This window comes from Engystomops pustulosus, chromosome 6 (genome assembly GCF_040894005.1).
Source record: "Engystomops pustulosus chromosome 6, aEngPut4.maternal, whole genome shotgun sequence".
Classification (NCBI taxonomy): domain Eukaryota; kingdom Metazoa; phylum Chordata; class Amphibia; order Anura; family Leptodactylidae; genus Engystomops; species Engystomops pustulosus.
This window is the reverse complement of record NC_092416.1, coordinates 32,243,033-32,266,567: the sequence shown is the minus strand read 5'-3', so window position 1 is coordinate 32,266,567 and position 23,535 is coordinate 32,243,033. Positions and strand designations below refer to the sequence as shown.

At 44.3% G+C, this 23,535-nt stretch overlaps 1 protein-coding gene across 1 annotated transcript; it reads right to left on the bottom strand.

Moving 5' to 3' along the window:
* Positions 1–3,689: 3,689 nt before the first annotated feature.
* Positions 3,690–20,201, bottom strand: HINFP (histone H4 transcription factor). Its single transcript, XM_072155578.1, has 9 exons — positions 19,816–20,201; positions 18,854–19,080; positions 12,707–12,818; positions 12,074–12,226; positions 9,500–9,577; positions 8,059–8,179; positions 6,978–7,116; positions 6,218–6,342; positions 3,690–4,381 (listed from the first exon to the last, which is right to left on the bottom strand). Exons 1-9 carry the CDS (start codon positions 19,991–19,993, stop codon positions 4,162–4,164), a joined length of 1,353 nt encoding a protein of 450 aa, XP_072011679.1. The 5' UTR covers positions 19,994–20,201; the 3' UTR covers positions 3,690–4,161.
* Between the last annotated feature and the right edge of the window lie 3,334 nt (positions 20,202–23,535).

Below are 23,535 nucleotides of genomic sequence, written 5' to 3'. Positions count from 1 at the left end.
CAGCCTCATCAAGAACATGCCGAGGTGTTGTAGGTAGGTCATACAGGCACATGGAGGCTACACACAATACTGAGCCTCATGAGGAACATGCCGAGGTGTTGTATGGAGGTCATACAAGCACGTGGAGGCTACACACAATACTGAGCCTCATTAGGAACATGCCGAGGTGTTGTAGGGAGGTCATACAGGCACGTGGAGGCCAAACACACTACTGAGCCTCATCAGGAGCATGCGAGGCATTGTAGGGAGGTCATACAGGCAAATGGAGGCCACACACTACTGAACCTCATCAGGAGCATGCCGAGGCACTGTAGGGTGGTCATACAGGCACATGGAGGCCACACACACTACTCAGCCTCATCAAGAACATGCCGAGGTGTTGTATGGAGGTCATACAAGCACGTGGAGGCTACACACAATACTGAGCCTCATTAGGAACATGCCGAGGTGTTGTAGGGAGGTTATACAGGTACGTGGAGGCCACACACACTACTGAGCCTCATTAGGAACATGCCGAGGTGTTGTAGGGAGGTTATACAGGTACGTGGAGGCTACACACAATACATCAAAGTTGGATTTGGTGACTCCAAATCGATATATAAAGAATTATTATTATTATTATTATTATTATTATTATTATTATTATTAAATCCAGGCCTTCATTGGTTAATACATTTCATTTCCATTTTTTTTTGTGATTTTGTTGTCAGCACATTCAATGTTATACAGAACAAAGTATTCAATGTATTTAATGAGAATATTTAATTCATTCAGATCTAGGAGTGTTCCCTTTATAATTTGAGCAGTGTGTGATTGTTATTCTACATTTTGTGGGTGGAAACAAGCTGATATGATATCTCCAACCGCCCTTGGAGACGAGGTTATATTGCTGCTGCTGCTGCTGCAGCAGCATGCAGAATGTTATACAGCAGTAAAAGCAGAAATCAGAAAAAATTCTGTGTGCATCTTACTCTGAAAGTTCTATCTTCAATTCTCAGTTGCCTCTGGTGGGTGAAGACTAGCTGATGGTATAGTTTCATACAGTGAAACGGTGATTCAGCTCTCGTTCTCTTTTTAGCATACCCTACAAAGCAGCATCATGGTGAGCATTATACAGCAGTATACGCAGAAATCAGCAACAACCTGTGTATCACTCTCTAAAGGATCTCTCTCTAATTCTATGTTTTCTCTGGTGGGTGAAGACTAGCTGCTGTACACATGGCCTCAGAGTGAAAAGGGGATCCAGCTCTCCATCTTTTTGTAGCAAACACACCAAAGCTGTAGCATGAAGGACATTATACAGCAGTACTGAACAGAATGGCTGTGACTCCAGCACTGTGCTAGGATATTAAAACACTTACAGTTTCTCTATGCCCCCCTCTTTACAGTTTCTCATCTTCTCCTTCCATTCTCTTTGGACAGACGTTGTAACTGGATCCATCAGCACGGAGCAGTATGAAGGACATTATACAGCAGTAATGACCAAGGTAGCACTGTGCTATGATTGGGAAACTTAATAAGCAGCCGCTGTGTGCCTTCCTCTGCAGTTTCTTATACCTCCCTCTTAATTCTCCATAGAAGCTGTAACCTGATCCCTCATTGAAGCTTATGTCTCCCTTCTCCCTCTGGAGTGAGCACAGAGCATGATCAGTGCAGGAGGCGCAAGTCAGGTATAAAAGACCAAAGCAATTTTCCCCAATCAAATGTTTTACCAGCATTATATTTGCTTATACTATTGGTTTATGGAAAGTTTGGTAAGGCAACAGGGCACATTCATTTACAGTTTTTACTAAAATAGGGTGTTTATGTCATCTTGAACCTCAAATTGTCAGGAAGACATGAGGGGGCGCCGATTGTTTTTTTTTTTTTTTTGCTGTTTGTGTAGCCAAAACACGACATGGGCAAGTGCACTTAAAGAAATCTCCTAATGTGTATTATCCATGGCCTCCTTCCAAAATCAACTTTTAAAATTATGGGTGTGTTACCAAAGCCCCTCCTTTCTGCAGATTTACAGGGCACTACAGGAAGTGCATGGGGGAGGGTGAGACAGACAGGCTGCTGCTGCGTAACAACAGCCTGTGAAAACATATCACAGAACCCTTCTGGCTCATTGGCATAATTTTTAATGTTGATTTTAGAAGGAAGGAAGCCATGGATAACAAATATGAGATGATTACCACTGAATCTATGAGTAATGCCCCTGGTGTATCATGATGGATTTCAGATTTCCTTTAAGAGCAGAACCAGCACAGAAGTAATAAGTGAACAATTGAGTCAATACGGTTTTAATCTAATAAAAGGAGAATGGCTTCTTGTTAGCCAGTGGGTGGAACTATGTATCTTACACTATGGGGTCCCTTTGGTTGCAGTCCATCTCTGTCCATAGTTATACACTTTATGGTTGGAACGCTTCCAAGTTACATTTACAGGAGCTTCTATGAAGCAACCTTGATATATTGTTTTCCAACCAGTCATTAGCCCTTGTCATGTAAAACAACTTTGCTCATTATCTTCATTTGCAATCCTCATCAGTTTAGCCTATTCCTGTAGTAGCTGCTTCCCCTGGCTGTGCTGCTTATCTGCGACACCATAAAGTTGTATACAGGCGGCTGCTCCCTGCTCACTCTAGAGGGAGGCGTTTCCTGCAAAGACTAGTGAGGTAGAAGGGTTCCACATCAATCCCTCCACCACAGTCAATCTCAGAGCTGTGTCACAGACTCCTCTTACCCCAAACTTTCGCTCTCTGTACACAGGGAAACTAGTAACTTATTCACACAATACAGACACACTTCACATAACTGCTTCACTGCTGGTCTCCACTACTTATTACATGCTGCATACTCCTCCATGCGATGAAAGCGGCCAGGATAGTCACCATATAGATCCCGTATGTGCATTATGCAGCTTTCAGTGCATTTACTTGTAGGACTCAAAAATAAATTTACAGCTAAATTACTTAATAAGAAAACACAAGGTGTTATGGGCAGCCAAAATTTGACTCAGCTTCAGAGTGACTGATCTGGTAAAGCTCTGTGCAGCGCTGCGGGAATCGGTGTGCGCTAAATAAATAAAGGAATTATTAGGATAGTTACATCAGATTAGTCTCTGCCCACTTTAGTGCTGCTGAGGAACATTTCTGACGGGCAGCTTCGGAACAGATAAAAGGCCATAAGTTTGGAAAGAAAAGTAGGAGCACAATATGGACATCGTTATGTTTGTTGTTAAATTGGTAGCCACATATGAAAATTTGGTATAGAGCTACGCTATAATACCTGTGGTGTCACACATTCCAGATCTTTTGGTGCTAAACTGCAATCTTTAATAGTTAATCTGCCCCAATATTTCATCTGTAGTCTGACCTATGATTAGTATAGAGCAAATTGATCCTTATCATGAGAATGTATATCTATTTACATAGTTCTTATCTTGTCACTACCCTTTAGTAGTAGACATATTCAAGTCAAAATTCATACAAATGAAAAGGTTATGTACAAATGTAATATCAAATTTTTGCTAATAATGACCTCTATATTGATGGAATTGAGCAAAGTGAGATCCTTCTAAAATAAGACAGAGACATCATGCACAGGGTCATGCGAAGAGATCTGGTCTTGCCTTATCTTCTTCCATCCAAAAAAATGACAATATCATATTAATGGCTGTCACTTATTCTAACACAAGACCCTGAATTCCACCAGAACCAAATGTCTTAATTTATTTACACAAAATGAATTGCAAATGCAAAAGTGTCAACCAGAAACAGGAAAGCATAGGCAAGCCGAGGAAGGACCTTCCAGTCTGAAACTTCTCTGGGCAACTGGACATCGTCAAAGTATAACCTGCCACATGTGTATCGGCCGGCCTGCCAGTCTAGTGGACGGGTAATGAAGTCGTGTGCAGTTGGATGGTTTCCGTATGGAGTCATTGATGGACCACATTCATCATCGGGGTCTGAGGCCGCCATCTCTGACCATGTGCAGTAGTAGCCCTAGGACAAACAGGATCTATTCCTGAAGTGCATCCTCTGGTTACTGGAGTGAGAGATGAAGCTGTGTATCTGCATTACCATACTAAACCAAGATAACAGCAGGTAGAAGAAATGTACAATCCCAGATACAAGCCTCCCTGTGTTCACAAGCAATGTCTGCACTGAGCAGCCGGTCATTCTGACAGTAACCTGTAGTCCTTCTCTCCCGCAGTCCTCTCATAATCCACTCCATCAGAGCCTGGACCCGGGCCTTGGCTCAGCACCAGACAGGTGGGGGCGTCCTCCAGGGGGACCCCCTGCTTCTCGCGCTCTTTCATCAGCTGTTCCGTCAGTTCTACGCTCTCGTATCTCACCAGCTGCAGGCGGAGGAAGCCGTCATCGTGCTCCTTATACCTGACACATATAATACACACCAATTATCAAGGTCACATAAAGCGGCTTTTTTTTTACAATGTCCTGCGCAGTTTCCACCACCAAAATCTATATTTTTGTTTTTCTCCCCATCTCTATCCGTGCTAATTTAGGGTTTTTCAGCAGGGCTGCAGGCGAGTGCCGGGTGAACCACTTCTTTGTTTGGGGAAGTTCTATCACTGCCTTTGAAGCTCCTCTGTTACTCATAAGTGATGTTGGCCCTTTAATAAATCTCTAAACAGTGTCTAACTTTATTAAAAAAAAAAAAAGTTTTTTTTTATCCCTGTGACAATTGGCTTTTCATAATTTTGGGCGGTCATGGGAACAAGCTTCAGTGCAGACGGTATCCCGGAGCTGAAGCTCAGTAAATTACCTGCAACCAGAGAGCTTCACCAGAGGTCAATGTGAGCAGAGGGGTTCGTCTGTAATTCGTAGGTCCCTGGAAGTTTGGGACTACCCATACAATATACAGTAATTACCAGGCGGTCAGCTTCCCTGTAGGTCCCTGGTAAGTTTCCCTACTCGCTCAAGCTGCTTTCCCCCATAGACACTATGAGGGTTATTGCTCGTGCACCAGCGTATGATCATTTTGCATCCCCCTCCAGCGCAGGCCTGGTGCCTCTTGATGTATCTGGTGGCCAGCGGCGCAGTGTTTAGTCCCATACCAGGTCCTACCTTGCATAGAAATATTCTGCAGCATGAAAACTTTTACTATAGAAAGTTTGTTTGCCGTAGCTCACGTATGGGGCACCCACTACACCGCCAACCTCGCCCGCCTTCTTGGACTCTCAACATGGAGCTCGCATTCATATTCCCGTTCATAGAAGCCCTGATAAATAGCCACTATATATTTGTTCCCTAATCTATTTCCCCTGTAGCAGTTTTAGTAAGTTTTTCAGTCTCTCAGTCTTCTTTTCCCCTATGACAGCTACAATATAGCCTGCTGTAAGCCATTGTCAGTCTGCTTCACCCTCTGGCAGCTGTTAAAGGGAACCTGTCATTAGATTGTACCCCATTAAACCACCAGCCCCCTCGGGTAGGAGATGAAATGTCCTGTATATATTTCTCTCCTCTGTATGAAATCTCACCCGTTTACCAATTAAAAAGAAACAAAACAAAACACCTTCCTCCAAAATCATGTGAAAATGAGCTGAGGGTAGTCAGATTTGCACGAGACAAGTCAAATTTAGAGGCTGCAGAAGGGGTAATTTCAGATGCTATCTTTGGTTTTATAGTACTTTATGTTTTTGTTCCATGTAAGGTAAGAATCTCATCTATCAGATTGTATCTGCTTGTGGTTCTGTGAGTTACAGACTAGGAGATACAGGCAGTTAAAGACATAGTTGAAAAAGCAAATCCAATTCCCACCTCACAGAACCACAAGCCTGCAGCGAACTAAAGGATGAGATCTTTAATGTGACACCAGGAGCATTTTTCTAGGGGCATCTGAAGTGACACTACTCCTGCAGGCAAAATCTGACACTTCTATGCTCATTGTCACAGGACTTTGGAGGAGATCATTTATAGGTAATTGAGTGAGATTTCACATAAAAGAGGAAATTGAAAGGACATTTCATCCCCTACCTGAGGGGGCGTCTAGTTTAACGGGGTAAAATCTGGTATTTCTAACCAATCGCATTCTACCTGTGGAGGCTTTTGATAAATATTTTCTAAAAAGTTTTGTAGTCCGTCTCCTTCCCCCTCTGACAGCCCTAACTACTATGTCCAGCAAGATACCAGGTAGTTGTACTTTATAGTCTCATGGCAGCATAATATTTCTGGTTTATATGTACAGTATGTGGAGGTGGCCTCAGTTACCTGAATCGGGGGTGTCCAGATGGCCACTTAAAGTGATGCTTCTTGCGGAGGTGCACAGTGAGGTTGTTTCCGCGTGTGAAGCATTTCTCACAGACATGGCACTTGTACCGGGGGGCTGAGTCCCCCTGAGGGAAACAAACAAAGGGGTGAATAAGGAATACGAGAAATGCACAAACTGGGGGAGATTTATCAGAAGTGTCTAAACTGTAAAACTGTTCTAGTTGCCCATGGAAACCAATCAGAGCTCAGCTTTCATTTTATAAACAGCTGTGGGCTAGTGAAAGCTGAGCTCTGATTGGTTGCAATGGGTAACTAAAACAGTTCGGCTCTCAGACACTTCCGATAAATCTCCTTAAAGGGGTTTTCCCCACAAACAAAAGTTAGGCTCTATCCACGGGATAGGGCCTAACTTGCTGATCAGTTCTGAGACCCCCACAGATCACAAAAAGGAGGGGTCCATCACACTCGGTTAATGGAGCAGACGGCAGCGCATGCCCCTTCTGCTTCATTAATCTCTATAGAAATTGCCGAGCGCCGCGCTCACCGATCTCCGTCAGCTCCAGAGAGATCAATGGAGCAGAATAGTGGAGCAGTCGGACGTGCTTGACCAATCCGACGGACCTCTCGTTTTTGTGATCTGTGGGGGTCTCAGCACCGAGACCCCCACTGATCAGCAAGATAGGCCCTATCCATCGGATAGGGCCTAACTATCGTTTGTGGGAAAACCCCTCTATGTCCCACACACCATGAGAAGGGTCACCTCGTGTACTTTTCTGTAATGTGCCTTCACCGAGCACAGGGAGCGGGCGCTGAAGCTGCAGTCCTCATATTCACAGCAATAGGCAGGTAACTTGCTGTGTGTATCCAGATGCTTCCGAAGATCCACCAGGTTCTTACAGCTGAGAAAGCAAAGGACAGACAAAACCGTAAAAAAAAACTATGGAAACTATGGAATCAATAAGAACTATGGGTTGTAAATGTACAGCATCTGGTACTGGGCCAAACCTGTGCCATTGTAAATTGAGCTTGTGAAGTTACGGTTCCTATAGTCTAGAAGAATCGGGATGGGTCCCCAGATACCAGAGACTACAAGGGGTCCATAAGAGAGGACCACAATCAATAAGCACCGTGTATGTAATGCAGGAAGCAATGGAGCCTCGGAACATATTGGATCCTACATCCAACATAAATATCCCAAAAATGAGCTCATGGCGGACACACGATGTAGCAAAAAATGTACATAGCAAAAAGATTATAAACAAATTACATTGCTGCCTAAGACTAAACATATTAGATTACAAAACACAATAGGAAACAGATTTTTATCTTTTAACATATACATAATAAAATACACAAAAAAAAAAAAAAAACTTTATTACACTTTTGCATACATTGACCCAAATTAAAACATTTTAAAAATATAAATTGATATAAATACAATGCCCTGTGTCCACTAAACCATCACATGTGGTTTCAGAGTTGTTTTTTTTGTGCTGAAAAACTCGAGTGTATGTGGTATATACGCTTTAAAGGTTTATTTTCACAATAGATGTTTGACTCGTGTCCATAAGATTAAGAAGTGCCAGCTGGGGGCCCGACCACTGGGGCCCTCAATAATGAAGGGTCACCCTAGTCTTCGTGCATTCACTATAACGGCGCAGCAGTAAAGCACCAGATGTTTAAGGCTTTTTCCAGCGTTCTGTATATATGTAACCCATCCAAATAATAATAAGGATTTATATAGCGCCATCATATTCCGTAGCGCTGTACAAATCATACAAAAGTAATATACAAACAGTCATATGGAAGAATAGGAGCGAGGGCCCCGCTGGCCTCCTCACCTGTAATCACACTGCTGACACTTGTATGGCCGCTCGTCGCTGTGTCTGAAGCGAATGTGAGTCCGTAAGGTAGAAGGGAGAGGGCAGGTCATGTCACACAGGGGGCACTTATAATGATTCACTGCAAAACAGGGAAGAGTTACTTTCATGATGTGCAATACGATAATAACCACAATACATGCAATGTCCTCTTCTCAATTCACAATCCTAGTTCAACCTTATCAATATAGGAAAATGACTGATACAGAACTGGGGGGTTTGGAGGGTCCAACACTGTTGGATCAGCTTTTGAGTAGTGTGGGGGCCGCACAAGGCATCGTTTTGGTACCTTTTCATTTTGCATTTATACTATGGACATTAGGCATAACACTAATTTTTGAATTTTACCACAACACAGTGTTATTTATATATATTTTTTTAGTTATATTTTTTGTTGCAGCAGCTTCACGGGGAACTTGCGTCACATCTTGTGAGAGATCCAGGTTGAATACGTTTATACAGAGGGCAAGTTTTAGTGGTTTGTCGGGAATTGGAAACCTGGGATTCTATGTTTGATTGGATTGATTGTGATTGGATTCCTGGGATTCTGTGGTTGATTGGAGCGATTGTGATTGGATTCTGAGGTTGATTGGAGCGATTGTGATTGGATCCTGAGGTTGATTGGAGCGATTGTGATTGGATTCTGTGATTTATTGGATTGATTGTGATTGGATTCCAGAGATTGAGTGCTAGAGCGGTTTTTGCAATAGGTTTTTGCAAAGACAGAGCCACATGCACTGGTGGGGAAGGTGAAGGAAATAAGAGATATGAACAAATATTGTATTTTTTTAATCTGTTTTATGTGTTTTCTTCTGTCTTTCATTATTTTCATTTGTGCAGTGTATAATAATATTAAAGCTCTATGGGGATAAATAAAGTGCGATTATCCTGGCATCAGGATTTTTCTTTCAAGACTCTTTTTAGTCTCATCATGTTACGGATATATTCCAGAATGGTTGTGGGAGAAGCCTGAAACATGTATACGGTATATAAACTCTGTATAAGGTCCAAGCTGCCCGTTCAAAATGGTCTTAAACCCTTCTGAAAGGTCACAACAACATGTAGAACTTTTACCTGTGGGGATCCAAATGCGTTCGTGTCCAAGCAATTTTAACATACAGTAATGGCAATATATTAGGTTTTAGATTTTTAGTAGGAACCAAGATATTGTACTTCATATACTTCACATCCTATAGGTTTACTGTGATTTCATAAGACTGTCGCTCCTCAGGTAGTTGGGAGGTAATAATTTGGCACAGTGATGGATACAGAGGATGGTCACGCCATGGTCCTTCATCTCATGACCATCTCGACCCCAACGTTGTAAAATGATGTTAAAAAGTGTTTTTTATGTAATATACAATTTACAAGTTTTACTCGTACATCAAAACATATCAGTTACCATGGTTTCGCATGTGGTCCCGCAGGAGGCGCTCTGTTGCAAACCTCTTAGAGCAATGTGTGCACTGGAACCTGTGTTCTGCAAAATAAAAACAACAACTATGAGACTTTACTGCAGTCACATTAATTGCCTGGAACCCAGCATGGCGTCTCCATCTGGGTTTTGTGGGTGGCCATATAATTTATGTGGTGTAACCCTGGCCACATCAGAGTCCACAAAAGTTACTGGGACCAAAACATTGAAATGTTAGCAGTGGGAATACGTCCATATTACTTACCAAGGGAGTTTGGCGTTTGTATTCCTCAGTCTGACAGCACCACCACTGCTGCTGAGGTATTAGGTGGCAACATTTTTGAAATACAAAATCAAAACCTAAAAATTGTATTGTAATTACATTAAGGGATTTCAACTACACTGAAGTTGATACTTTTTTTATCTTGATTTTAAACAATATGTGACATGCCCAACTAGGGGAGACAAATCAATCAATAAGGACTAGGTAAACCTAATAGATGACAACCCTCCATCTATATTACAGCCATTAGGTTTATTTGAAACCAATATATAATGATTCACATTACCTGGCTCCTTGCTAGCAGTGTTTGGAGAGTCCCTGAGGAGGGGCAGCTGCAGCCTGTGTGATTCTCCTCCCTTCACAATCATGCAACTCCCTCCCCACTTCCAACTCCCTGTCATGTGGTTTAAGAACGGAGGGTTAGAATACATGAGGAGACACATGGTGCAGCTGCCTCTCCCTGGGGGCCCACTACATGCTGCTGGCAGGGAGCCAGGTAATGTGAATTAAACTTATATAAACTACTGAAATGATTCAGAATGCTGACAAAGTCATTTTTTAAATTAGCTTAGCATAGCCTACTGGAACCTGTCACCATTTAAAAAGAGGTGGGACTCTTGATGTCCTGTCCGGTAGCTGTGCTGCAGGGCAAAAGTATGACAGGTCGGACCTGGTCTAGTTTTGCATAAAAACCTGCGAAAAAATATTTGCACGTTTTTAGAAAGTATGCAGGCACTGGCCAGGGACTCCTCATCAGCCCACTCCACAGGGGGCCGCACCCCTCCATGGCTTGGATGGGTCATAGCTGCAAATGTTATTGCAATTTCTTGCGGTGCGTAAAAAATGTATTAGAATTATTTCAGTGCTTCAGAAACTGGCAAACAAGAACTGATAAATGCCCATCACAGAATCAAGTTATATCAACCTCTTAAAGGGGTTTGCCCATGAAAGAAAATTCTCAAATTATAACCCCCTAGTGATGTTAACACAATAAAGATAATTTTTAATCTCAGTTTTATTGCCATTTTAGCTCCTATCACTTCCTCAGTGCTACGAGATGCTGTGTGCTAACAATGTGCTTAGATCATGAAGGTCCAGGTTTATATACACTTTCATTTAGCTTCTGAACATTCTACTAGTATCTGACTAGATAGTATATACTAGACTAGAAAAGAGAGTTATAATTAGCATTATTCTGATTGGGTTTGTCTGGTTCCATATGTCAGCCAGAACATATCAGAAGCACTTGGTATAGAAGAATCCTAAGAGAAGCAGGAAGATTACATAATGCTTTTTTATAAAGGAGAAATTTTTAAATGTGCCCATTATTTAGATTTTTTTTTTTAATTTACTGCCATCCATTATTTAAAGGAAATCAACCACTCAAAAAACACAACCTACACATCCTCTTCATCTTGATCCCGGAGCATTTGTCGCTAGTCTTGGCCAGGATCACCTAGAAAAGAGTTTTATAATTAGCAGCATAGCGTGCGGAACAAGATTTCCAGCATTCCGGGCTGCTAATTATGCACGCCCCTGCATGCCTCTTGCGTGACATCACCTCACTCTTTCATGCTTCCAACATGCGAGAGGGAGGTGCGGGGCCGTGCATAATTAGCAGCCCGGTGCAGTGGACATCTTGTCCCGCACTCCATGCTGCTAATTATATAACTCTCTTTTATAGGTGATCTGGGCTTGTCAAGACTATCAACAAACGCTCCGGGATCAAGATGAAGAGGAGTGGGGGCGAGTTGGTGTAGGTTCTTGTGTGGTTTTTTGAGCGGTTGATTTGCTTTAAATAATGGATGGCAGAAAATTTTTTTAAAAAAATCATAAAATAATAAATCATTAAAAAGCATTATGTAATCTTCCTACTTCTCTTAGGATTCATCTACACCAAGTGCTTCTGATATGTTCTGGCTGACATATGGAACCAGCAAGCCCGATCAGAACATGGGAGCTGTAGATCTAGAAGATATATATAGAGAGCTGCATATATAAATAGATAGGTAGAGATACATGATACCTAGATGATAGATACATTGACATCTTTATGCTGCTGGGTTTCAGTCCCACCATTTTCAGAATTTTATCCTGCCAGTGATGAGTTGGGGATGTGATGCACGTCCTCACAAAGACTGGCTACTGGTTTAGAGGCGCCAAAACTAGTGACCGGTTCTGATAAACTTGCAAAACACCAACCCCTTCCATCCCAATAGACTACAGATTTTATCAACAAGGATGTAGAGGAGTTGGTAATATATAAAGCAAAGACTTACGGTCTAAGGATGTCTGCCGTCTGAGGTGATCGTAAAATTTAGTGTTGTTGGAGAACATGCCTCCGCAATTTGGACAGGACACAACTTTCTCCTGTGTGTGACTGCGCAGGTGCTCACGGAGCTTGCATCGACTTTTACATGAACAGTCACAGTCTGGGAATAAACAGAGGAAAAGAAACTGAAAGGTTCCACTTACACTGATATTTACAATCACAATGTGCTCTGGTGTATGCACGCAGAGGTTCTGCAGCAGCTCGGGTGTGCGTGCGCAGGGGTTCTGCAGCATGTAATAAAGTTAATTACTATTGTAAGTAGTATGTGTTGGGAGGGGGATACTATTCTAAAGCCCTGTCAACCAAATACCATAGAAACTTCCCTGTCTGTTGTTATTGGCAGGATCGGGCTGTCATGCTGACAGCTCGATCCTGCCCTGTGACAGGGGGCCAATAAAATCAGTCCCCTTTCACAGTGCTTTGCATACTAATGTCTGGGTATACAGTGAAGTCAGTGATGACATCATCAGTATTCCAGAAGCAAACCATCCTGGGATAAAAATATTCCTCTTACCATTGAAGTATTTTTAAATCTCTTTGAAAAAAAAAAAAAAAAAATAGCGGGACCTCTGCTCCTCACCTTTCCAGCCGCACATCAGAACCCGGTTCTCTTTACCAGCGACTTCATATTCTGCGCTCAGACCGTGAGAGTCGACATGTCTGTAGTACCACTCGGCGTTGTCAAATGAGCTCTAAAGTGGGGGAGGGGAGACACAAAATTGTCAGGTTTAAAAGCACATACATCATATTAGTAAAATCTTTACATTTCTTAAAAGAAGAAGCTTCTGCCCAGTAAAGGAGTCCATGTTTATCAGACGGAGGTCGGCAAAACCCAACTAATTTCCATGGGATCTGACCACCGTATAAAACCCACTTTCACGTACAGGTGGAATCTTTGTAGATTTATTACCTTGCTTAGATCTGTGTGGATGAGCCCCTTTCTCACTGTCTATAACCCATGGAGTAGGTGAGCGCTTTTGAATCTTATATTGTATCTTACACGGATACTAAATAGTTTACAGGTTTGCTTCTTTTTATGAATATCACCCATTTTGACAGTTCTGCAGTCCTATACAACCGGTTGAGACTCTTTCATGCTACCCTAGCTCTATCACACTGCCTCGCTTTTACTCTAATGAGTTTTGGGGGGACATTAGGCTATATCCCCACCACATTTTAATCCTCTGCTGTAAGGATACATTGGGAAGATTCCCAAGGTATCCTTACAACAATGGGCTAGAACATATTCCCTCTGTATGCACTTAAAGTGGGTTAAGCTGTCCTGTTCCTTCTTTCCCCCTTGGAACGAGAAGAGGTGTGAACATTGCTATTGGTTGCTGCCGATGCTCAGGGTGTTTCCCAGTGATGTTAATTTTCTTATATAGACAGTGACATCACTAGAGAGGTCTCAGAGCTTAGGCTAAGCGGAGGTCAGAAGTGGGTGCATTACTTTGCATCAGTAACCCACAGCCTCCCTCTGGGAGGAACAGGATGGAATGGTGTAGCTTGCTGCGCCTTTCCATCCTGTGTTTCCCACAGGATACAATGTATACTGAGCAGATGCAGGCAAGAAGATGCCCCCACCTAGCAGTATATGTCTATGGATACACTAAGTGAAAATATGCCAGGAGCTTTCCTGACTTATATTTTGAACGTATACAAAACAACCCCCTGGGAGGTGTGAATCTGGGTTTACTTTATCTAGTTCTCCGGTTGCCCTTTTTTGGTAGGTAGAAACTAGAGATGAGCGAACATACTCGTCCGAGCTTGATGCTCGATCGAGCATTAGCGTACTCGTAACTGCTCGTTGCTCGGACGAGTATTTCGCCCGCTCGAGAAAATGGCAGCTCCCGCCGTTTTGCTTTTTGGCGGCCAGAAACAGAGCCAGAGCCAATCACAAGCCAGGAGACTCTGCACTCCACCCAGCATGACGTGGTACCCTTACACGTAGATAGCAGTGGTTGGCTGGCCAGATCAGGTGACCCTGGGATAGACTAGCCGCTGCCCGCGCTGCTCGGATCATTCTGTGTCTGGATGCCGCTAGGGAGAGAGCTGCTGCTGGTCAGGGAAAGCGTTAGGGTGTTCTATTAGCTTACTGTTAGGCAGGAGTGATTCTACAACAACCCAACAGCCCTTCTTAGGGCTACAATAACGTTATACTTTTTTTTTTTATTTGCTTGTGGCTGGGCTTGCTGGCACTAGTAGTGCAGCTAGTACCATATTGTGAGGAATTAGCAGGGGACTTGCTACCGTTGTGTTTAGCTCTTAGTGACACACATATCCACCTCAAACACCAAAGTGGGACAATTTATTAGGGGTTTGATTTCAATTAGGCAGAGTCTGCCAGTTTCTTTTTATTTTACGTTTATTTTTTTAATAACTCAGAATCATCTCATCTGGCATAGCAGTGTGCTGTAATACTTGGCTAGAAAATAGCCATAGGAGAATCCAAACGTCTTACTTACGCCTACAGTAGCGTTATATATATTTGATTTCTGGTTGATCTGCTGGTGGCTGTAGTTGCTGCAGTGCATCTACTAGGAAATTGTGAGCAATTTGTAGTGAGACTTGCGACCACTGTGTTTTGCGCTTAGTGACGCACATATCCATAGCAAAGACCGAAGTGGGAAAATTTATTAGGGCCCGGGGTTGGATTTCAATTAGGCACAGTCTGCCATTTCCTTTTGTATTTTACGTTTATTTTTTTCATAACTCAGCGTCATCTCATCTGGCATAGCAGTGTGCTTTCATACTTGGCTAGAAAATAGCCATAGCAATAGGATAGCATCGTTTGGTTTTAAAAACTAAAAAACACACACAAAAAAAAAAAACAAAAAAACAAAAAAAAAGTAAAAAAAAAATTAAAGTTATAACTTTCATTTTCAAAACGTTTAACCCGAGGGCTAGGGGTAGAGGACGAGGGCGGGGACGTGGGCGTCCAACTACTGCAGGGGTCAGAGGCCGTGGTCCTGGGCGGGGTGAGACACCAACTGCTTATGAGGGAGCAGGGGAACGCCGCAGAGCTACACTCCCTAGGTTCATGTCTGAAGTTACTGGGACTCGTGGTAGAGCACTGTTGAGGCCAGAACAGTGCGAACAGGTGATGTCGTGGATTGCCGACAATGCTTCGAGCAATTTGTCCACCAGTCAGTCTTCCACGCAGTCCACCCATGTCACCGAAATCGGCACTCCTCCAGCTCCTGCACCTCAGCCTCCTCCCCCCCAGTCTGCCCCCTCCCAGCAAAATTTGCCATTTGAACCGGCATACTCTGAGGAACTGTTTTCTGGACCCTTCCCACAGTCACAAACCACTTGTCCGGTTGCTGATGAGCAATTTTCCGATGCCCAGGTTTTCCACCAGTCGCAGTCTGTGGGTGATGATGACCTTGTTGACGTACTGGAAGAAGTGTGTAAAGAGGTGTCCGACGATGAGGAGACACGGTTGTCAGACAGTGGGGAAGTTGTTGTCAGGGCAGGAAGTCCGAGGGGGGAGCAGACTGAGGGATCGGAGGATGATGAGGTGACAGACCCAAGCTGGGTTGAGAGGCCGGGTGAACACAGTGCTTCTGAGACGGAGGAGAGTCCTCGACCAGAACAGGTTGGAAGAGGCAGTGGTGGGGCCAGACGGAGAGGCAGGGCCAGAGCTGGTGCATCAGCGCCAAATGTGTCAACTAGTGAAGCTCCCGTGGCGAGGGCTCCTGCGGCGAGGGCTAGATTTTCAGAAGTCTGGAGGTTCTTTAAGGAAACACCGGATGACCGACGGACTGTGGTGTGCCACATTTGCCAAACCAGGATCAGCAGGGGTTCCACCACTAATAGCTTAACTACCACCAGTATGCGCAGGCATATGAATGCTAAACACCCCACTCAGTGGCAACAAGCGCGTTCACCTCCGGCCGTGCACACCACTGCTCCTTCCCCTGTGTCAGCTGATAGTCAGCCCCCTGCCCAGGACCCTGCCACAAAAACCCCATCGTCGCCTCCACGATCCTCCACAGCATCCACCAGCGTTCAGCTCTCCATACCCCAGACGCTGGAGCGGAAACGCAAATATAGTGCAACCCACCCGCACGCCCAAGCCCTTAATGTGCACATCTCCAGATTGCTAAGCCTGGAGATGCTGCCCTATAGGCTAGTAGAGACCGAGGCCTTTCGCAGCCTCATGGCGGCGGCCGCCCCTCGGTATTCGGTCCCCAGCCGCCACTACTTTTCCCGATGTGCCGTCCCAGCCCTGCACCAGCACGTGTCAGACAACATAATCCGTGCCCTCACCAACGCCGTTTCTGACAAGGTCCACCTGACCACGGACACGTGGACGAGTGCTGCCGGGCAGGGCCACTATATATCGCTGACGGCACATTGGGTTAACTTGGTGCAGGCTGGGACCGAGTCTGACCCTGGGGCTGGTCATATACTGCCGACGCAGAGGATTGCGGGGCCTACCTCGGTCCAGGTGTTTCAGGCCTACTATGCCTCCTCCTCCTCCCACCCCTCCTCCACCTCCTCCTCCGAACTACCATCCGTGGGCATGGCGCCATCAGTCGGTAGCTCTAGGCACAGCAGCAATGCCGTCGCTAAGCGACAGCAGGCGGTGCTCAAACTGCTGAGCCTAGGTGATAAAAGGCACACCGCCCAAGAGCTATTACAGGGCATTCCACATCAAACTTGTTAACTTTGTCGCCACCCTGCTGTGTAAGCCACAAAATATACTTGCAAACTTTTACCATTTAGGGATATTATTTCAGCGCTTCTTGCGCATCTGTTTACATTCCCCTCACCCGCCATATCCCAAACTTATAAGAACGCTACTACACTTGATCTTATACAAAAGGTTCTTAGAAGTGCTGTTTGGGGAGTAGCCTAGAGACAGGGGCTTGGATTGGCGAAAGCTCGCCTGGCAGCGGAGCGCCAGCTCCATCCCAAGATCCAACTAACATAGTTTTAACTGCAGCACCTTTAATCTACTACTAGTTCACTGCCTCCATACATGGTCCCCTTATCAAACGAGCTGTGTCAGGCAGAATTTTGGGTTGTTTTCATGGCTTCCACATCAAACTTGTTAACTTTGTCGCCACCCTGCTGTGTAATCCACAAAATATACTGGCAAACTTTTATCATGTACCGATATTATTTGAGCGCTTCTTGCTCACCTCCTTTGGTTCCTCTCTGCCACCCATTGGTTTGAAGCCTGAGTCCATTTAGGGTATGTTGCCATGACACACTCTAGCCTGCCGCTGCTGCCTCTGCATGCCGTCCCCTATAGTGTCAGGGTCAATTATTGGATGTTTTAGATGCTATCTAGCCTCATTCGGTCACTCTGTCATGGCCATGCTGTTGCCCATAATTTTGGCATAATGGTGCGATTAAGCAGCCTCAGAGGCATCCATGCATGCTGTCCCTGCTGTTTCCTGTCCATTTCCGTGGTGTTTCCATCCTTTTCTGAGGTTCCCAGGTGTTTGGCCAAGCTTCCCTGTGCAGAGCCTTGGTCCCCTTGAAAAATGCTCGAGTCTCCCATTGACGTCAATGGGGCTCGTTACTCGAAACGAGCACTCGAGCATCGGGAAAAGTTCGTCTCGAATAACGAGTACCCGAGCATTTTAGTGCTCGCTCATCTCTAGTAGAAACCATTGATTACCAGGCACAAACCTCAATAACTCCAACTATGAGGTATAGTACCATAAAGGAACACTCCAGTCACACCTGATACATTGAATTATACCCTGTACAGGGCCTAAAGGGAGGAGCAGGACTCCAGATTCTAGGAATTCAATGATAATAAATCATGTTCCTCCCTTCAAGCTCTGCACCAGGCATTATTCAAAGCATTTGCATTGGCTGGGGTGTTCCTTCAATCTCTTGGCGTACTATTACGGCGTGGAGATCGGCTAATCATGCTCCATGCCGTAATAGTACGTCACGGACTCGATGACCATTCAGCTCTACATCGGAGCTGAGCCGTCACAGGGAAACATGGGTTTCAGTGATAATCTACCACTGACAACCACATGTAACAACCATGGTCAGAGCGAGATCCGGTTGCAAGTGTTAACCCTTAAAAAGCACTTTGGGGGGGGGGGGGGAGTAGGCGGAGGCATTTAAAATGGTTAACAGTTGCAACTGGAGCTCGCTCTGACCACGGCTGTTACACAAGGTTTATCAGTGGTAGATTACCACTTAAACTTTGTATTTCCTCGATGACGGCTCCGATCTGCGGTATCGCAACCCCGTGATCTGAGAGAAACCCCTGGGCTGTCCGCAAAAAAACAAGCTCTCAACCAGCTATACAGACCAAAAATCAATAGAGTTAAGCCACTTGGAAAATAACAATGCAAAAATTATAGATTTATTAGGTTTAGCATTATCATGTTAAAATTACAAAACATGTTTTAGCTCCTATCACTCAGTGATAATCTCCAAGCAGTCACAATATGATCCATGTGTGCTATGAGATACAGTGTGCTGACAATGTGCTTAGATTATCAGGTTCCAGGGTTCATCTACACGTTTATTTAGCTATGAATAGGTAAAGAATATGCAAATAAGTTTTTTTAATAACTAGAGAATGTGTTATTTTGTTATCCTGAGTATATTTAAGAATCTTGTCTTTGTGGGAATAGCCCTTTAGGTTATAAACTGGCTGCGTCCTAAAGGGGGCTGGTTCTGGGTTACATACACTGTAAGTAAGTAAAACAAGAGATTAGCTGAGACAGAAGGTTTGGTTGCTCACCTCGCACTGATCCCACATACACAAGAAGCTTTCCTGCAGTTCTGGAATCATGTTGCGGCTCTGTGTGTCTAGCTGGCAAGGAATCAGATCCGGTTGACTCTGTAACGCCTGGAGGCCCAGATGCTTCAACTTTGTATGGTAGCAGTGAAAATAAACATGGCGGAAAAGTTCCAGCTGGCTCTCCAGGGAGAAAAAGCCGCAGTCTTGCCACAGGCAACAAAACTCGTCTGTAACAGAAGAGAAGCAGAACAAAATCCTACGTACGTTAAGTATTCAACATACATAAATCTCCAACCTATGGCAGGAGACCCTTCCTTAGAAATTCTTACAAATTTTGACAAAGAATACATGCAACAAAACTAATGTCTTATTTAATTTGTCTAACGTTCTTGCAAAACACAGTGTGAATGGATCCCTAAAGATACACTAATACCCTCTGGTGAATGCTGAGTGACCATGCAGTCATCATTTAAAGGGGTTGTCACAAAGTAATATGACTAATTACAGGGACCCCACGGATAAAGAAAACAGGGGGTCTTGTGTCCCACATGCTTGTAGCAATGGTCACACTCTACTCAATGGGAACGATGAAGATAGAAGAGCGAGGTAGTCTATAATGTCCGCCAGCCTTTAGACTACAAGGGGATAAAGGACTCCCATTTGCAGAATCATAGGGACCTCATCAGCTCAATTTTCAGACACCCCTTTTAATGTCTTACATAGGCTGGCGGACATATTTTCAGGACTGTAGCCGAGAGGGGAACTTGTAGTGGCCACCGTAGTGGTCGTACACCGACACGATGGCAGTGGGTGGTGGAGAGGACACCCAAATACTTGTGCTCATTGCAATTATTTAAAAAAAAAATCATAAATTTGCATGAAAGTTTCTCTTTTATTTTTAGTAAATGGAGACTACAAAATAAAACCACCCAAATCCCCAGCTCCCTGCAGGCAGAGCTCACCCTCACAGTCCATGGCCTCGTCTGCTGGCCCCAGGTGCCGGGCCCCCAGGTGATCAGATACATGGGCGCAGAATTCTTCCATCTTAGTAGCCACATAGGTGCATGAGCCCCATTCACACTGCAGCAGGACGTTTACACTGCGCTTCACCCCTCTGCCTGTCATCCCGCTGTCAGCCATTAGTGGCAGCTGATAACACAGGACAGAGCAGAGCTATAGGCACCTTCACTGCATCTCCCCCTGTACCGCTCTCATAGCAAGACTAAAGCAATGAGACAATCGCTTTTCCCACAAGTATGTCCAACCGCGGCACCCGTCAGGAAAGCGCGCCACGTGACACCGCCAACGATCCCACCAATTAGAAAGCGCCGCACAACCATAACACGGAAGCATCGCGGCCTTCTCCAGGGAAGCGGTGCAACAATATAAACAGTCCCCCCTGGAAACACGGACTGCGAGCAAAACGTTCCGCCAGAATTCTGGCAAATTCTATAGAAGACCAGGGGATATAAACAGGATGCCTTGTGTAACCTGGGATATGATTATAGCAGAGGGGCCTACATAACTAGAATTGCATCACAAATCCCATAGACAACAGTGGATTCAATTCACTACAATGGGGTCCATAAGGTTTCCAAAATAATGAATAGGTAAGGAATATGCAAATAAGTTTTTCACCATGGAAAAATCAAAACTATGCCCCCAGTGCTTTATAAAGCTGTATGGTAAGGTGTGTAACATGTCATAGACACATGGGGGACATGTATAAGAAGTGTGTGAGAGTTGCCCACTGCAACCAATCAGAGCTTTCATTTTATCACAGTTGTTTATAAAATTATTTTTTTAATTTTAACCCCTTATCATCAACACCAGTTTTCAGCTCAATGACTAGATTCGATTTTTCTAATCTGCCCTTGGTCACGATAATTGGTTATAACTTCGGAACGCTTTAACATATCCAGGGGATTTTGAGATTGTTTTCTCGTGACACATTGTACTTCATGTAAGTTGTACAATTTTAGTGATAAGTTTTGCATTTCGTTCTGAAAAAAAAGGGGAAAATTTGGCAAAAGTTTGTAAAAATTCTTAATTTTCCAAGTTTGAAATGTTCCGCTTTCCAGGCAGGAAGTAAAACTACCCAAAAAGTTAAATTAACATTTCCAGAATGTCTGCTTTATGTTAGATTAATATTTTATAGGTCCTTTCCTTTTTCTAGGATGTTATGAGGCGCAGAACTTTAGGTGCAATTTTCTCATTTTCATGAAAATTGCTAAAACTCACATTTTGAGGGACAACTCAGCTATCAAGTGACTTTAAAAGGCCTAAATAATAGTAAAAGTCCATTAATTACCCAGCTATAGAAACTTCACCCCTCAATGTATGTAAAACAACTTCTATTAAAGGGGTTATCCGGGTTTAAATTTTTTTTTATGGCCGGGCTGGGGAGGGCTAGTTAAACATAATAAACATGGACTTACCCCCTCCGGCGCCGCCGATGTCCCGCGCCGCGGTCAATTCGATCCGTGCCCCTGTAAACAAACAGGGGCACGGAAGCCGCGCACAGGGAGCTTCCGGTCCGCGTTGTGGCCGGCTCCTCCCATGCGTCCCTATCTCTCAGCGTTGTAAGCGCTGGGAGATGGTGCGCATGGGAGCTGCCGGCCGGCCGGAAGCTCCCTGTGCGCCGGTGTAATGAAACCGGCGCACGGAGAAGACGGGCCGCGGCGCGGGACATCGGCAGCACCGGAGGAGGTAAGTAGATGTTTATTATGTTTAAATAGCCCTCCCCAGCCCGGCCATAAAAATTTTTTTAAACCCGGATAACTCCTTTAAGTCTATCATAAGTGTTTCACATGGGTTAAAACAAAATGGACCTGCAATTTAGAAACTTTTGACTTTTTTTGGAAAATACATTCATTTAGGCCAAAAATGACACTTTCATAATGACTAAAATGATGAAATGCTCTGCAAAGTTTGATGCCCAATTTCTCCCGAGTGTACTGAAAACCCAAATGTGGTGGTAACCTGCTGTATGGGCACACAGCCGGATCAAACCAGCACCATTGACCGCAGATTTGTATTGTCCCATTGTACAGGCTATAAAATGTTAACTTATTTTGGTAATGCGAACATACGCGGCTTATTATTAGCTCGCCTGGTGCAGTCCAGTCCCACCGACCCCGGGCAAAGTCCATATGGCCCCCTGGCAAATCCTAACCACGGCTAGGGGCGTCAATTTCCTGAATTGGATGTTCGTCTGCCAATCTGGCAATATGTCCAAGATCACCCGTCTGCCACTCTGGCAATATGTCCAAGGTCACCCACTCAACCCGTATGTCTTTGTCCGCTAATCTCTAACCCACAAGCCTGACACCGCATCAATAGAAAACGCCATGCAAATGCGTCACGTCTCAAAATGTTCACCAGTTTATGGCTCTTACATGAACGTGTGCAGCCGTATGGTGGCACAATCCCATGGGCTGCACATGGAGTGTAGTGTATGGGAGTCCCTGCATCATATAGAAATATAATTCAAGGATGTTCCGTCTACCAGACGATAGGCCAAGCCGGAACAGTATTAACTATTAGAGTTCTGGCGCAGCTTTTAGGCCAGAAGACGGCCTATTTACACGTGCTGCACACATTCCTAAGCAGGAGCCCTTTTAGTCACAGAAACAGAGCAGGTAAGCAGCCACTTTATGCAGCCTCCTGTTAAAAATTGGGCAGATTGCTTAGATAATGAATAAAAAAAAATGGATAAATGAGGGAACACAATGCAACACTGTTCTAACATTAAGAGAGAAAGAACTTAGAACTCAAATCCAAACGTACAGTTTTTTTTTTTTCTTTAGCATATCACAGATCAGCCCCAGAAGCTTCTTAAAGGGCTTGGTCACTCCTTTACATTTTACAACTTGCCCATGTGCCTTTACTGCCTTGTGGATAATCCCTGAATGTTCATCAAGTGATTTAGCAGTCCTGCCACTTACTTCTGTACATTGTGCAGACTCTCCATGCCCCTTTGTTTACAAGTCTGAGCACCTATGAATAGAAGGAGGAGATTATGACACATCCTACTCCCTACTCCCTCCTCCCTCTGTCTCTGTCAGTGAAAACGATCTGTGAAAAGGTGAGACTGAGAGGGCAGCATGCGGAGGACCGAGAAAAGCTGAAGCTGAAACAGGTACACATACACGCAGAGACATGTCTAATGGAAGAGATTTATTGAAAAGTGGCCAATTCCGTTAACCCCTTCAAGATGCAGCCAGTTTGTATGTTAAGGCTGTTTTTTGTAAGCTAGATTTCAAGACTGACAATAATTCTGTTTCACAAACAGTGAGATCAGCCTGTGATCATAGACCATACAGAGTCCTGTGTCCCAGGCTGACCATACTGTAAGAACAGGATTGCACCATATTGTTCTATAATGAAAAGAACCTCTGCTTCCTCCTCTAATCAATGGTACTACTATTTAGAGGGGGGGGGGGATGCAGGGATTCCTTGCATCACATATCCTTATGATGCAAGGAATCCTGTTACTGCAGTGTGGTCTGTCCATGACACAGGATGCTTCATGGCCCATGATCACAGGCCGATACCACAGTGTGAAATGACCCTTATGGTGCATTCACCTGGCGGTATGCGTTGGAGTGGAGGAGGAGGTGACCCTACCACGGGAAACAGCGTCGCACGACCCACAGTCACGGAAAGATAGAGCAGTCTCT

Coding starts and splice junctions, on each gene's coding strand:
- HINFP (XM_072155578.1), bottom strand. CDS start 19,993: ATGGCTGACAGCGGGATGACAGGCAGAGGGGTGAAGCGCAGTGTAAAC. Junction 19,081..19,815: donor CGAGGCCATGGACTGTGAGG/GTGAGCTCTGCC, acceptor CTTCTGTTACAG/ACGAGTTTTGTTGCCTGTGG. Junction 7,117..8,058: donor TGTCAGCAGTGTGATTACAG/GTGAGGAGGCCA, acceptor TTGCTTTCTCAG/CTGTAAGAACCTGGTGGATC.